Consider the following 15,749-nt stretch of genomic DNA (forward strand, 5'->3'; position numbering starts at 1 on the left):
ACAGGTTGAGAACCACTGCACAAAGGCCATCAGCGCTCCCCCGAAACGTGTGTACTTAACTTATTTGTAACATACTGGAGACTCTCAATAACCACACTTGGGTGAGCTTTCAAAAATAGGATGCAGGGGATGTTGGTAATCAACACAGGTGCAAACAATGTTCCTAATCAGTAGCTGTTCTTTTCACATAAAAATACACTCTACTACATTCTTCTTCATCGACACACACACTGACCTGCAGCGTGCGCACCAGGCTGTCCAGGCCGCAGTCGCAGCTCCAGGGGTTGTCGTAGACGCGGAGGTAGACGAGGCGCTCCAGCGGCAGCAGCAGCTCCTCAGAGGCGGAGCGCAGCGCGTTGTGCTGCAGCAGCAGCGTGGTGAGCTGGCCCAGGCCCGAGAAGGCCTGCTCCTCCACCAAGGAGATTTGGTTCTGCTGAAGGTCCAGGCTGCGCAGCTGGGAGAACCTGGAGAACATGTTGTCTCTGAGAACCTGGAGAGAGAGAGAGAGAGAAAGAAGCAGTGATGTAAAGTAACTAAGTACATTTACTCAAGTACTGTACTTAAGTCCATTTTTGAGGTATTTTTTACTTTACTGGAGTATTTCCAAATTTCTATACTTTTACTTCTACTCCACTACATCTCAGAGGCGAATATTGTACTTTTACTATACTACAATGATTTGAAAACTTTAGTTACTTTGCAGATATAAGTTATTATATTAAACATACATTAACCACTTTAGCCCTATTATAGCACCGAAGCCTGACGTCATTTACACATCCTAACTGGTTCGCGGTTTTCCACCCCCGTTCTGAATTCCCATAGACGTCTTTAATATCGCGTCAAATAAGAACTGTGTTCCAAAAATAAACAAATGACCCCGGCGGTTTGACTCTTATGGATATGAAGTATCAACTGACGGTGAGAAAACGATAATGTTACTTCCGCCGAATTAGTTAAATCTTCGCCAGAAACAGACTGTATCAAATATCAGTGACTGACTATCATAAACGATACAGAACCTCCTCCCTGACAATATCGCTGAGACAGTTTGTCTATTTTTGGACCACAATTCTTATATGAGACGATTCTATGATGACACAATGTTATTGTCCATAGAGAAATGACTTTACGAACCAGGGGATGAACGAGTGATGTCAGGACTTCTGTACTCTATTTTATACATACTGTAGGCAATTTGAAAATAGCCGATCTACAAGCTCACAACGCGATGCGTTGTGAGCTTGTAGAGCTGCTATTTTCAAACATTTTAGTACTTTTACTATTAGTACTTTAAGTATATTTTGATGACAAGACTTTTGTACTTTTACTCAAGTAACATTTTGAACACAGACCTTTTACTTGTAACAGAGTATTTTTATATTGTGGTATTGCTACTTTTACTTAAAGGTAGGGTAAGTGATTTGCTTTGGTTAAAATAAGTGTTAAATAGCACTATATTCTGATAGTACTCATTGCTATAGAGTGTTTGTTCAGTAAAAGGAGTCTCCTTGTCTCTCCAGCTCTTTATAAAACAGAAAATGCATTTTCGTTTCAGTTTCAGTTTCATTTACAATTGTATCCAATCAGGATAGAGAACTCAATCAGGATACAGATTAAGCAAGTGAAATTGGAAGAGATGACACTAAGAAATTAGCAGACAAAATTGGAACTGGAACACTATAAAAATGAAGCTTAAAAATGGGTACTTTCTCCTGATTGGCTGAGATTTTGACACCTACCAGAAAATGTATTTTCTGTTTATTAAAGAGCTGGAGAGATGGGGAGACTCCTGTTACTGAACAAACACTCTATAGCAATGATTACTATCAGAATATAGTGCTTTAACCTTTCAACAAAGTCCTTTTTGTTTTAACCCAAAAAATATCACTTACCCTACCTTTAAGTAAAAAATAATATCTGAGTACTTCTACCACTGGAGAGAAGTTATACTGTAGGTGGTTATATTCTCTTGATGATGATGATGATTGAAATTCTTTATTATAGGAATAACCCCTTGAGATGTAGCATCTCATTTACAAGGGGGGTCCCAAGGCAATTGATGTTAAACCACGACCAATGTACTGCTGTTTGCATTTCTGAATAATACACACACACACACACACACACACACACACACACACACACACACACACACACACACACACACACACACACACACACACACACACACACACACACACTCGATAGAGAATAATCTCTCTTTGATCTGGGCCCCAGATACATGGTGCACAGATGCTGGAGGTATCAACAAACTGAGTACCACATGTGGTACCACACCGCTGGTACCACATGGTCTAGCATTCTTTATCTCATTGTACTGTATATGCTATATCATCATATTTACAGTTAAACCTGTGTATCTCAAACATTTTTCATGACAAATCAATATGTATTTGGCAGCAGACCCCCCCCCCCCCCCCCCCCCCCCTTGCAGATTAGCTATTTTCACATAATCTGATGTAATACAGTAGTCTGGAGTTCAAGTGGTTACATTGATTCTGGTGTTATGTTTTGCTGGGGAACTGGGGAACTTTCTGCAACAGCCAGGTTTTAAACAGCACCTGTATTAAGTAGGAAAACACCATAAAACCTGATAGCGGCAGTGTGTTCTTTCAGTGCAGTGGGTAGGTAGTGGTTTATGTCTTTGAGACTGAACCCAGTAATGATATAAAAGTCAGGACCCTTCTTCTTTTTATCTGTATGTGTTTGCTGCTCCAGGATTAAAACCTGCCTCTTTGTGACTTCTCTATCTCCTCTTCCCTTTCCTGTACAGTACACAGTTACTCAAAGGGAAGTTTCACCAACTTCTGTAATCTACACCTGATGAGGCCATACGATGTGTTATTCTAGACTATAACCAAAGAATGTTTAAACTCCTGTACTGGGTACGTTGTGTGTTTGAAAGTTCACATGGATTGGATTTCATATTCAGCAAAAAATATTATCCCCATTGCTACAATATACTACTGTACCCACAATACTGTTGGAGGGGGAGGAGAGGATATAAACTATAAATACATTCCTCAGTTTCTGAACTCCGTTAGTTCTGTTTGGCTTTGCATGGCGGTATGGTTTCACTTAGTTTCACTTCATTTGGTAGCCAGTAGCAGGTGGTTGATTTCCACCAGCCCTCCCCTCCTCCCCTCCCCTCACCCGCTCTCCTCTCAAACCTACTCTAGTAGCCTACAGTGGTTCTCAAACATTTTTGTTTTGATATTTATTTAGCCACAGACCCCCATCTGAAAATGTTTTGTGCCAGGGACCCCCAGAAGAGAATATTTGCGTTTGACGGGTTTGGATAAAGTTGTTAAAATTATTGTGATGCTGTATTAACACATTTTGCTGGGGACCACCAACTCAAATCTTTGCTTCCGGGGGTCCTTGGAAAAACTATTTTTTTTAGATCGGTGTCGGGCCTGTTGGCGGCCAAATGCATATAATTTTGGGGGTCCTTGACATGAAAAGGTCCTGCAGTTCTCGGGGTATGGCATCCAGTAATAAGTTGTTAGCCCATAAGTTGTTCTCGGGGTATGCCAGTGTGTCTACATAATGTATTGCTCCGCCATTTCTCAGCCATTTCGTGATTATTCCTGTCTTACTTAACTTTGAAAGAGACCAAGACTCTTTCAAAGTGACACATCTATTTATAGGCCGCTATACGTCATGCGTCTCACTAGCCAATCAGAGCACACTCTTTCAACATATTGTCACGTGTCACGTGAGGCTTGACCAATGTTAGCTTGGCCGAGGGGGGGGGGGACGGAAAGTGAAAACATAGTCTCCTGGCGGAGACAACTAGGCTAAGTTTGAACTTAGTGTGAGGTGGTGCAACTGGCCCACAGGTCTTGCAGTGGCTCAGGTCGTACCTGTATGTTGTTGCGTGCCAGCAGCAGGTGGTGTATGTCGGTGGGCCAGTCCTGCATCACGGCGGTCAGCTGCTTGTCCTGACAGTCCAGGTACTTCTCCCCCGCCTCCACGTACTCCTTACAGACCCCCGCCTGCCGCCGGACGGCCGCCGCCCTGCTGCCCCGCCCCCGCACAGCCCCGCCCCCGGGGTCCGCCCCTCCGGCCAGGGCCCGGGCCCCGACCCCCCGGGACCGAGAACGCCCCTTATTGTTATTGGTCCCTGAGCGGCGGGCCCCACGCCGCGGCTCTGCCGACTGCAGCAGCAGCAGCAAGAGCAGGAGAGAGGTTAGGAGACGCATGGTGGAGAGGAGAGGAGAGGAGAGGAGAGGTCTCTTGGCGATCAGGTCAGTCTTGGGAGGCTGTTGTTGGGATGAGACATAGGAGGCAGGTCACACCTATATGAGAGAGAAAGAGAGAGAGAGAGAGTGTCTTTGAAATTATGTTGACATAACAGAAACATTTTGATAAACCACTTACAGTAATTCACCAAACGTCACACACAATGTACAATGTAGGCATTTAGCACAGTGGTTCTCAAACTTTTTCATGTCAAGGACCCCCAAATTGACACCTATTAGCCCGCGGAACCCCATTTGAAAAGATATGCCACGGACCCCCATAAGAGAAGATTTTTACAGCTCTAGCAGTCAATTCTCAACCATTTTAATTGAAGGACCCCCAGTTTGGCATGCATAAGGCTACGGACCCCTATTTTATGGCATTTCTATCTCTGGGGCCCCAATTCATATTGTAAAATCAATGTTCATTTAACTCTGAGAGTGTACAAATGGAACCAAATGGACCCGTTAGGTTCTCTCAGAGTTACAGACACATAAGGATCAATTTGGTTCCTAACTATTCATTTGGCTGGGGACCCCCTGGAACCCCCTCAAGTACCCCTGGGGGTCCCCGGACCCCACTTTGAGAACCAATGATTTAGCAGACGCTCTTTATCCAGAGCGACTTACAGGTAAACACATACATCAAATGCAGAGAGACAGTGTAGCGTGTCAGTAAACTAGGATCACAGGTAAACCAAGAACCTAGCATCTGTCTGAATAACATGCTATCTAAATTATATTTTAACCATTTGCACAAGACAGCATGGTCATCCAGGCTAGGTCAAGTGCTACGGGCTATGGTTGGAGTCTAAAGAGGCACACAGACACACGCACGCCCGCATTTGGAGAGCAAATGAGGACACCATAACGCTGTTGATGTACATTTCAGTTAATTGCTGATGATTATCATAGTCTCTATAGCAACAACAGTATCTACGTACAATCATTAATGAATTATTATGCCCCTACACAGCCGACACGCCCAAGCGGTCTATAATGGAGAATAATAGTCTTCCACAAAGATGAAGGATTGACAAAGCTTTATTGAAAGATCATGATCTCTCTCTTCATGCCCTCACAGGAGCCAAATGGCCCCCCTGGGCTTAAGCCTCCTGGGGTGTCGTCTGCAACCCCTCTTTATAACCCGAGATGCTAGGCTAGCCTATAGAAGGATATGCGCTAAACCAAGTGACAGTACAATAGTAATGCTGACTGGTTGTTGAGAACGTCCATGTGTGTTGTATTGCTGAACCAGTGTAGAAATAGCCCTTGGAACAGTAGCAGGAGCTGTGAAAAGACCCCTGCTGTGAAGCTAACACTCTGCTCAAATACAAGTAGATACATAAAGAAATGATTTAAAACAGATTGGCATTACAAAATATCTATTACAGGTCTATGTCCACCTCAACCTGATTCTGATTCTGAATCGTCAGTATTTTTGCACACAGAGATCAAGGACAATGTGGTAATCACAGAGGGCAGCGGGGCTAGCGGCTAAAAACCTTGAATTAAGGGTTGTAGTTTTCACGTGAATACCACATGAACCCTAGTAGTGCAGCTGTAAGTAGGCAGTTCAAAAAGGCCACGAGGAGCTAAACATGCATGGAAGACACACGCACCAGAATCCAGGTCCACCCCAATGTCCTTGTGTTTAACCATGTATTCTTCCCAATACTTAAAAATGGAAACTATTAACTAAAGAGGGTGTTGCTGCATTTTGACTGTGAACAGAACATGTCATCTCCCATGCTCACCCCTCTCTCTGTCCAAATGCCCCAGCTCTGTCCACATGCCCTCTTCTCTCTGTCCAAATGTCCCCTCTCTCTGTCCAAATGCCCCCACTCTCTGTCCACATGCCCCCAGCTCTGTCCAAATGCCCCCTCTCTCTGTCCAAATGCCCCCACTCTCTGTCCACATGTCCCCAGCTCTGTCCAAATGCCCCACTCATGTGAACAGGTGAACAACTGATTATTAGCTCCATAGCTCACGCCCACCACCTAATAATACCAGTTCAGTGCCAAATCTGTCAATTAATGTGAAACACTTTATTTCATTCGTTCATTCAGTGAAATGGTGGTCCACTTGAGGAGGACACTACAGTTTGGTTTAAAGGGTATATTATGTGAGCAGGTCACTAACACAGTCCACTCTGAAAGAATTAGAGTCGTAGAGGGATGAATTAATTAATTTATTTGGTGATAAAAAACACTCACCGAGGATGAAAAGAAAAAACACAATAAAGCCCCTGAGGCTTATTTCCATCGTGGTCTTCTAACAGTCACAACATAACAGAGACAAGTACATATCACAAATTGTGACACAAGTAGCAGCATCAGGCAGCAGCAGCATCACAGTTTACGGCGAACGGTCTACGCACCTTTATGTATTCCAAATTACTAATTTAATTTAATAACCTTCTGAAACCAGGAGAGGAAAAGTGATGGAGAGACAGAGATAAATAAAGTGTGAGGGGAGAAGAGGAAAGCAGTGAATTGTTGCAGATGAAGAGAGAGAGAGAGAGAGAGAGAGAGAGATGGCAGCACATCAGACACAGCTCAAACATGACGGTCTCTTCCCCCATTATGTTCCACAAGACCCTCCCCCCTCTATCTCCCTCCACCCCACTCCCCCTCCCCTCCTCCTAAGTACAACCTGATGTTCTGGCTCTCTCTCCCCCTCCCTCAACACCGTCCTCCAGCTTTCTGCAATTTGTTCTGTCTTTCAACCACTAATTACCTTATCCTCTCTCTCTCTCTCTCTCTCTTCATGTTGGTCCCCTGTCAGTAAAATTTAATTTACTCCCTAAACAATCACAATAACTGCCAGGAAGTGCGTGCGTGCGTGCGTGCGTGCGTGCGTGCGTGCGTGTGTGCGTGCGTGAGTGTTACCATGTGTGAATGTATAGATAGTATTTCAGTCAGTGGAGACCGTGAGGAATTGGACACACGCCACGTCACATGTCCCCCCCCGGACATGAAAACAATGTTTTGGATTTGTTATTGAGTTCCGAAGTCCTGACGTCACTCCTTCATCCCCTAGGTCACGGACGTGTTTTTTTTTCTTCTATTGAAAATCCCATATGGTCATCTTAGCATCGTGTCATATAAGAACTGTGTTCCAAAAATAAACAAATCAGCTCAGCGATTTTGTCAGACGGTGTGTCTGATGGTCACGCTGCACCAGGAGGCTGTCTAAAAAACAAATTTGTAAAACACTCTGCAAGGGTCTTCGAGTATCCCCAGCGGTACCTCAACGTACACGAGAAAGACCTGCAAAGACCTATAAAATATATCAACCGAACTTCGACGTTTCCAGCCTCATAAGATATAGGACATCTCTTATTAATATACATTTAAAATGTTATTGATAGGTATACCGTTAACTGACAGGAAATGGGGAGATAGATGGGGGGGTGACACGCAGCAAAGGTCGTCGGGATCGGGACTCGAACACGCGACATGCTGTCAGTTAAGTATTGCCAGCCTAGGTGCCCAGACGGCCAGACGGCTGCGCCAGCCGCCCGGGCCTGGAAAGGACCTCTCTGATCCATGGTGAATGTGATGGAGGGGAGCTCTTCTTCCATTTCTAAGGTATTAATCGTCGGGCAAGAAGGGTGAAAAAGGCCCTAAGAAAAATCACACTGAAGATTAGTCAAAGAATAGGTTTCCCTAATCTCTCAAGAACAGATTCAGAGCTGCGCTACTGAATCTGTCGGTAGCCCTGTTCAGAACGTGTCAAGATTAGCCTACAATTGGGTGTGCCTTCAGATCAGGAAGCACCTGACCCAATCAAATGCATTGGGCGCGATTTACATCTGTGCGTTCGCTTCCCACCGGAAACAAACCCAAACTCATTTAACAATAGCGTCCCTCGGAGCAGATAAAACCATGGAGAGTTAGTAATATTTTAACTTGTTCTTCCATCATAGAAAAGTGGGCTTATAACCAAAACGGTCCATGTTCCGTGGGAGAAATGGTGTTAGTGTTCCGTGGAAAAATATTGTAAATGTATCGATGCATCGATTTTAATGTCAACGATCCAACTGTATTGATATCAGCAACATATCATATCGTTTTACTTTGTATCGTATCGAATCGTTTTGCAATGCAATTAATCGTTTAAGAAGTAGTGAAACTAGCGTATCTACAAGCTCGCAAAGCGGCGCGTTGTGGGCTTGTAGATCTGCTATTTTCACTAGCTTGGGTCCCGGGCAAAACGTCTAATTTCTCTTTTGGGTCTTGAGCTAAAAAGTTGGGGAACCACGGGCCTATAAGCTATGACTCTATATGATAAAGATTAAGTCTGTTATTGGTTCTAAATATGGCTTTTCGACATTTTAATTGCACCAGCCCTACATAGAACTTGTCTTGGCATCTCAGTGTCTTTTACCAATTAACATGAAACCAAACAGAGTGGAAATATTAATAGTATTTATGGTTTTATAACGACAACCAATTGGTTTTGGGTCTCCATGCCCAGTGTGTGTGTGTGTGTGGGTGTGTGTGTGTGTGTGTGTGTGTGTGTGTGTGTGTGTGTGTGTGTGTGTGTGTGTGTGTGTGTGTGTGTGTGTGTGTGTGTGTGTGTGTGTGTGTGTGTGTGTGTGTGTGTGTGTGTGTGTGTGTGTGTGTGTGTAGATGCGTGTCGTGTGTGCGTGCATGCGTGTGTACTGTAAAAGGACTGAGTCAGTGGTCCTTTGTGTGATCTAGAGGCAGGAGGCAAAGCCAAAGGGTCTGCCAAGGAACACTGTGCGTGCGCGCACACACACACACACACAAACACACACAGTCATGCAAGTACGCAAGCTTGTTCTACATAATGTCTGCCTCTCTTTCTCTCCATCACTTTGTCTCTCTCGCACGCACACGCGCACACGCACGCACGCACACACACAGGCATACTGTAATGCGAGTCAGTCCAAGGGTATGAAACCACAACCCCCCCATGCTCGTACAGTCAGTCCTCTGGTCTGTCCAACACAGTGGAACAAGGCTGTCAGTGAACAAGCTGCCGTTCCATTGTGAATAATACACTGGCTATGTTAAGACGGCTAACCCACTGAAACAGCTGGACGTGCATCTGGCGCCACACGTTACTGTCTATTCTTTCTATTCTGTCCCCAGTCGTGGTCCAACTATCAGTCCTTTTTCATGCACGGTTGTAGCTGTTATAGCTTCTATTACTGTGTGCAGTAGTGCGTTAAGGCAACTCCTCCGCCACGAGAGAGCTTGGTTGGACAATTATTTGATTTCTGATGCCAGCTTGTTCGCGGGTGCCATTTGTGTGTGTGTGTGTGTGTGTGTGTGTGTGTGTGTGTGTGTGTGTGTATGGGGGGGACTGGTGTGTGTGTGTGTGTGTGTGTGTGTGTGCGCGCGCGTATGCGTGAGTGTGCGAGTGTGCGAGAGTGTGTGCATGTGTGCATCTAATGAGAGGTGTGTGTTTTTGCAGACGTCCAACATTAGTGCCAGCCTAAACAGTGCACTAGGGCCATGTGTCCAGCACATGGGGAGACGCACTGCTGCGTGGCGAGTGCCAGGAGACTGCTATTCTGAGCTGCAGTGAACGAGCTGATATACTGCTGCTAATGCAGTGAATGAGCTGATATACTGCTGCTAATACACAGTGAATGAACTGATCATTCAAAATGTGCTCCTCATTGACTCAAAACCTGAACTGGATCTGCGGATCCGGATCTACAAATAGAAAATCAACAGGAAGTTGACATTTTCATAAATAAATAAAAAAGAAAACAGCACTGGGTTTTTATGATGTTCTATATTGGCAGAGTCAGCTTTTGGTTGTTTTTGTTTACGGGCTAAAAGAGTGACTTTGAGAGCTGTTTCTCTGTACAATGTAAGTTAAAGAGGAGCACATTTTGAATGATATTCAAAGTTAAATCATGGCAAGAGTTAACTACACAAACCAAACCTCTACCAAAGTGTTCTTATCCTTTATTAACACAAAGGCAAAAAGAACTGAGCACTTGTATTGTGCGTTCATGACGTCCACTTCTCACAGCTGGCTATAGGAGGGGGACTTGCTGAGGAGCCCACATATTTGACTGTGTATATATAACAGAAATATGTACGGCCCCCAGGGGCCCCCTGGTTAGCCATGCAAGGGGTCCCTAGGCACAGGACCCCATTGGGCTGGTCCATAATCCATCCATGGGTTCAGTACCCTTACTGTAACCTCTTATTGTTGGGTTGTGTATGTACAGTAGGTAGCCTACTGTCTGTTATAATGGACGCCACATAGTTCAACCAGGCTGTTCCCTGTGCTGCTAAAAGCAGCCTGGCTTGTTTTCCTTGGCGGTTGTTTCACAGTCACTGAACCCTGTCCAAACCACGGGGCTCACATACCCGGACGGCCCAACTCATTTCCAGCACAGATGTGGAGGAAAGTCCTCTTATATAAGAATGGGAGAAAACTGAACATATTCATATGGCAGCCATCAGGCTTTTATTATGTCAGTGGGTTTTTTTTCATGTTAAGGACGGGACCCCCACATTGATGTGTATTTGACCTCTGACCCCCATCTGAAAATATGTTGTGCCAGGGACCCCCCCATACAAGATGTGTTGTTTATACAATGCTCATTTCCAGCACCAGTACACCAGGAAGTTCAAGCAGCACTCGATCCAAACCAACTCAGACTCAGCCCAAGACAGTGGTTCACCTCTTGCCTTCAGCAGTCTAAATTAGCCCAGTCTTGTATACTTTTATATGATCCCAGCCCAGACCTATTTCAGGCGGAATTGGGTCGAGCTCTTGCTGTTTTCCTAAGCAAACCGACTTCCAGCCCTTCCCTGCGGTTGATCTCCCACTCAATGCAGCCGTTCCTGATGTGAACACTTCAACCACTCTGTCGGGATTACATGAGACATCTTACAATAAATGCACCAAATCTCTGTATGTATGTCTGCGATCCATGTATGTCGAGAACCGTTCAACCGCCCGACTTCAAATTCGCCACACACGTCACAGACGGCCTGAGGGAGTGCAGTGCCCGGCGTCGAGTCTGCCGGATAGGCGGTTGTCTAGAACCGCTTTGGCCGTGGCCCAAATGAGCCAATTGATTGCCATGGCCACCCCTGCAGCCTAAGCTTGATTAGGCAAATCCCCCTCACCTGTCCAATTCCCACACCTGTCATTTCATTACTTAGTCAGGCCACTTTCCACAGTCAGTTTGCACTCTTCACACATTCTCCAGAAGTTTACTACTGTACTATACAAGGACTTTCCAGAACCACCGATCCCCCCATATATGGGCATATATCTCAAACAAACAGTTTGGCACATAAAAGACCTCCAACATGGTTTGTATATAATGGTATAGCATAGAGTGTTTGTTCAGTAACAGGAGTCTCCCTGTCTCTCCAGCTCTTTAATAAACAGAAAATACATGTTTCGATAGGTGTCAAAATCTCAGCCAATTTGGAGAAAGTACCAATTTTTAAGCTTTATTTGTATAGTGTTCCAGTTCCAATTTTTGTCTGCTAATTTCTTAGTGTCATCACTTCCACTTTCACTTGTTTAATCTGTATCCTGATTGAGTTCTCTATCCTGGTTGGATAAAATTGGAAATGAAACTGAAACTGAAACAAAAATGCATTTTCTGTTTAATAAAGAGGTGGAGAGACAAGGAGACTCCTTTTACTGAACAAACACTCTATAGCAATGAGTACTATCAGAATATAGAGCTATTTAACACTTATTTTAACCAAAGCAAATCACTTACCCTACCTTTAAATCCGAAAAAATCACTAAGTGTGGAGGCCAAAATTGTTCCCCCAAAATCCTGTTAGGAGTACGTTTAAGGCAATTTAAAGTTGATTGGTAGTACTTTGTAGTGACTTTTTTTTGGTCCCTAACATTCATCGACTTAGTCATTTTTTTTTCGTTTCGGTAGTGACACCATTGTGTCACTACCGAAACGAAGTTAAATCCGAAAAAAATCACTCACGGTGCATTTTAACAGCGGGCGATTCTCGGGCGATGCCGGGCAATATCGCCCAAAAGATAATGAAAGTCTATGAGAGCCGGCGATCGGGCGAAGTGGGCGGGGGGGCGATGAAAGATGGATTTTCTTTATCTTTTTGGGCGATATCGCCCGGCATCGCCCAGTATTGCCCGCTGTTAAAACGCAGGGTAAGTGTGGAGGCCAAAATTGTTCCCCCAAAAACCTGTTAGGAGTACGTTTCAGGCAATTTAAAGTTGATTGGTAGTACTTTGTAGTGACTTTTTTTTGGTCCCTAACATTCATCGAGCTCTGGACTTACACTTCATTATCATCATCAATGTATCATTATTTTTCTAATTGTTTGTTTTTAATGTCACCTTTTCTTCAATAAAGCCCTGCCAACTACACCATATGGCCTGTTCCTTGGAGGAGTTGTCAGGGTGACTGGTGTGGTTGTCATGGTTACTAACCATGTGTCATGTGTGTCAGAATGATTGGAGGGCGGAGTGTGTCATCAGTGGAGATCTGGCCCACCTGGATTGTCCTCTATAAAAGAGGTGGCTGGACTTCATTCTTGTTCTCTCTCTCACCGTGAAGCTCACTGGGAGCACTCCAGCCTTTTGGATTTTGCTTGTTAAAGAACAAGATCACTGTGGTAGAGGTTTGGGTTGTGTAGTTACCTTGTCATGATGCAACTCCAAAGGTGAACAAGAAATCTAAAATAACTGCTGTATAATAATTGAATAGAAATTGATCATTCAAAATATGCTCCTCATTGACATTGTACGGTGAAACAGCTCTCAAAGTCACTCTTTTAGCACGTAAACGAACACAAACAAAGCTGATTCAGTCAATATAGAACATCACCAAACCCAGTACTGTTTTTTTTAAATAAAAATGTCAACTTCCTGTTGATTTTACTATTTGAAGATCCAGATCCGCGGATCCAGTCCGAGTTCTTTTTAATAAAAATAGCAAAATCAACAGGATGTTAGCATTTTTATTTAAAAAACAAACGGTACTGGGTTTGGTGATGTTCTATAGGTCATTGCTAGTAATGTCTTTAGTGTGTTAAGTCCTCAAGTTATCATCGCGACGTGTTGTGCTTGTAGATCGGCTATTTTCAAATAGCCAAAGTTTAAATAGGGCTGAAGTGGGTAATGTATGTTTTGAAATAATAATGAAAATCTACAAAGTAACTATAACTAAAGTCTTCATATCATTGTGGTGGAGTAAAAGTACAATATTTGCCTCTGAGATGTAGTGGAGTAGAAGTAAAAGTATTTAAAATTGGAAATACTCCAGTAAAGTAAAAATATTCAAAATTATAGTTAAGCACAGTACTTGAGTACAAATAGTTACGTTGCACCACTGTACATGAGGAAGACGGAATGACTTCCAGGTGCGTTCCGTTTTGTTCTGTTCTGCTTCCATCAGTCAGACATTGACACTGGCACAGCACCATTCTTTATACATGCTACTGAATGCCCGCACTGTTGAAGTTTATGTGGCTGGCAGTGGCTCAGCACAGGTTTCAGTTCTCTCCCATTCTGATCCGTACCGTACATGGCATGCCCACCCACCCATGCTCCGGTTCTATTCCCACCGCCAACCCAAGAGAGACTAAACTTCACTGTCTTATTGTGTGGAAAAAGTGCTGAGCAATCTGTCGTGCGCGCATGTGTGTGTGTGCGTGCCTGCGTATGTGCGTTCTGATTTGCAGACAGTGCAACTTTCTGTTTTCCATAACTATGGAAAACTGGATCCCTAAAAATAAATTGTGGATAAGCTGTTATTATTAGTCATTAAATATGCCAGGATGCCAAGTCCTGTCCAGATCTGTTCAATGTAAGTAACTATGGGCTGAATAAATCACTGGGCTTAGGCCAAGTAAAAACTGCTCAATGGAAAGTGTGGGCACGTCTTTTATTGAGACACATATAGTAAGATGAGACGGAGACGGTCGAAGAAGTACTCAGATTTTTGACTTAAAGGATGACTCATTTGTGTCATTCAACACATGATATGGAGTCATATTTGGCTGTTATTTTTATCAGTGTGTTCACGCTCTGGTGGAACTGCTGCGGGCTAATGGCGTTTACATGCTTCTTTGTTAGCAGCTAAAATTGTTAATTATATTTTTTTATACACAAGGTATGCGTTACATATTTTTTATTTTTGACATTTCTGGCACCAGGCATAATTCTCTTAATATCTTTTGGCTGAACTAATTTTGTTGGTAATATCGTTTTTATTTCCATGTTAGAGCATTTATTAGATATTTCAACATTACTGGGCCAAAAGGAAATAACTTACTATGTATCAAACTTCTGGCATAGTTTCTGTTGCTTTTTGGAGTGAAATAAAAACAATACAATTATCCTAATAATAAAAATAATAAAATACAGCAAAACAGTACAAAAACAAAACACATAAAACAATCGTGTTTATAACATTCTTGCATCACTGACCGAACATTCTCACGTCAGTCTTTGTGGCAGACATTCAGCTAACAGCACGCGCTCAGCAGAAAACAGCTATAGGCTGTCTGTCCAAACAGACAAAGAGAACAGCTCTAACGGCCGTCCAAAAAGACAAAAAGAAAAAGAAAATCATAATGTTTATAATACGGTGTGTGTAATAGTGCTGCAAATCACCCTAATAGCCATGCGAGGGGAAAGCATGTCTCGTCCACTGGCATGAAATACTGAACAGAAGTGTGAGATGAAACCAAAACAAACTGGAATACTGCTTAATGTGGGCCAACGCTTAGTGCAGTGGTTCTCAAACTTTTTCATGTCAAGGACCCCCAAATTGACACTTTTTAGCCCGCGGACCCCCATTTGAAAAGATATGCCAGGGACCCCCATAAGAGAAGATTTTTACGGCTCTAGCAGTGATTCTCAACCATTTTCATTTCAAGGACCCCCAGTTTGACATGCATTAGGCTACGGACCCCCATTTAATGGCATTTATATCTCTGGGACCCCAATTCATATGGTAAAATCAATGTTAATTTAACTCTGAGAGTGTACAAATGGAATTTTTGTACACAGAGTTGCAGACCCATAATGGTCCATTTGGTTCCTATCCATCATTTAGCTGGGGGACCCCCTGGAACCCAATGAAAATGCATTTGTAGGCTATAGAGCCCTGAGGGACTCCACTCAACAACGTGGCCATGCACCGAGTGCCGCGCTATGAGCTTGTAGATCTGCTATTTAAAAAAAAAATCTTGTCACCTTCATGTGCTGAACCCTTCCTTTTTGTAGCTATAGCATTCATTCCTGTTAGCTGTGTCTGTAGGCTGTGTGTCATATCGTAGCTTGGTGCTTAAGTATAGCTTTAATACTGTGGGTTTAAAGTGAAGACAAGGGAAGTTTGGTAGGGGTGTGTTGCCATTTCCGTTAATTCCCCTTTTGACTCTGTTTATGTTTAGTTAGTTAGATTGTTATTTTTGTTTGGGTTGATGTAGTTTAATTCCATTAATTTTCAGGTAGGGTGGAGTTTTGTTTGTT

General features: G+C 43.5%; 2 protein-coding genes across 2 annotated transcripts in view; both read right to left on the bottom strand.

The window, feature by feature from the left end:
• il17rel (interleukin 17 receptor E-like) overlaps window positions 1-15,749 on the bottom strand; it is a 448,078-nt gene that overhangs the window by 221,769 nt on the left and 210,560 nt on the right. The window lies entirely within an intron of this gene.
• LOC311039658 (leucine-rich repeat-containing protein 17-like) overlaps window positions 1-15,749 on the bottom strand; it is a 50,061-nt gene that overhangs the window by 32,052 nt on the left and 2,260 nt on the right. Inside the window, exons 2-3 of the mRNA XM_084049599.1 lie at window positions 3,891-4,325; window positions 236-490 (exon numbers count right to left, since the gene is read on the bottom strand). Of these exons, the coding sequence (XP_083905725.1) occupies window positions 236-490; window positions 3,891-4,229 (594 nt within the window). The 5' untranslated portion in view covers window positions 4,230-4,325. The remainder of the gene's footprint in view (window positions 1-235; window positions 491-3,890; window positions 4,326-15,749) is intronic.

This window comes from Gymnoscopelus microlampas, assembly GCF_963454915.1.
Source record: "Gymnoscopelus microlampas genome assembly, chromosome: 23".
NCBI lineage: Eukaryota > Metazoa > Chordata > Actinopteri > Myctophiformes > Myctophidae > Gymnoscopelus > Gymnoscopelus microlampas.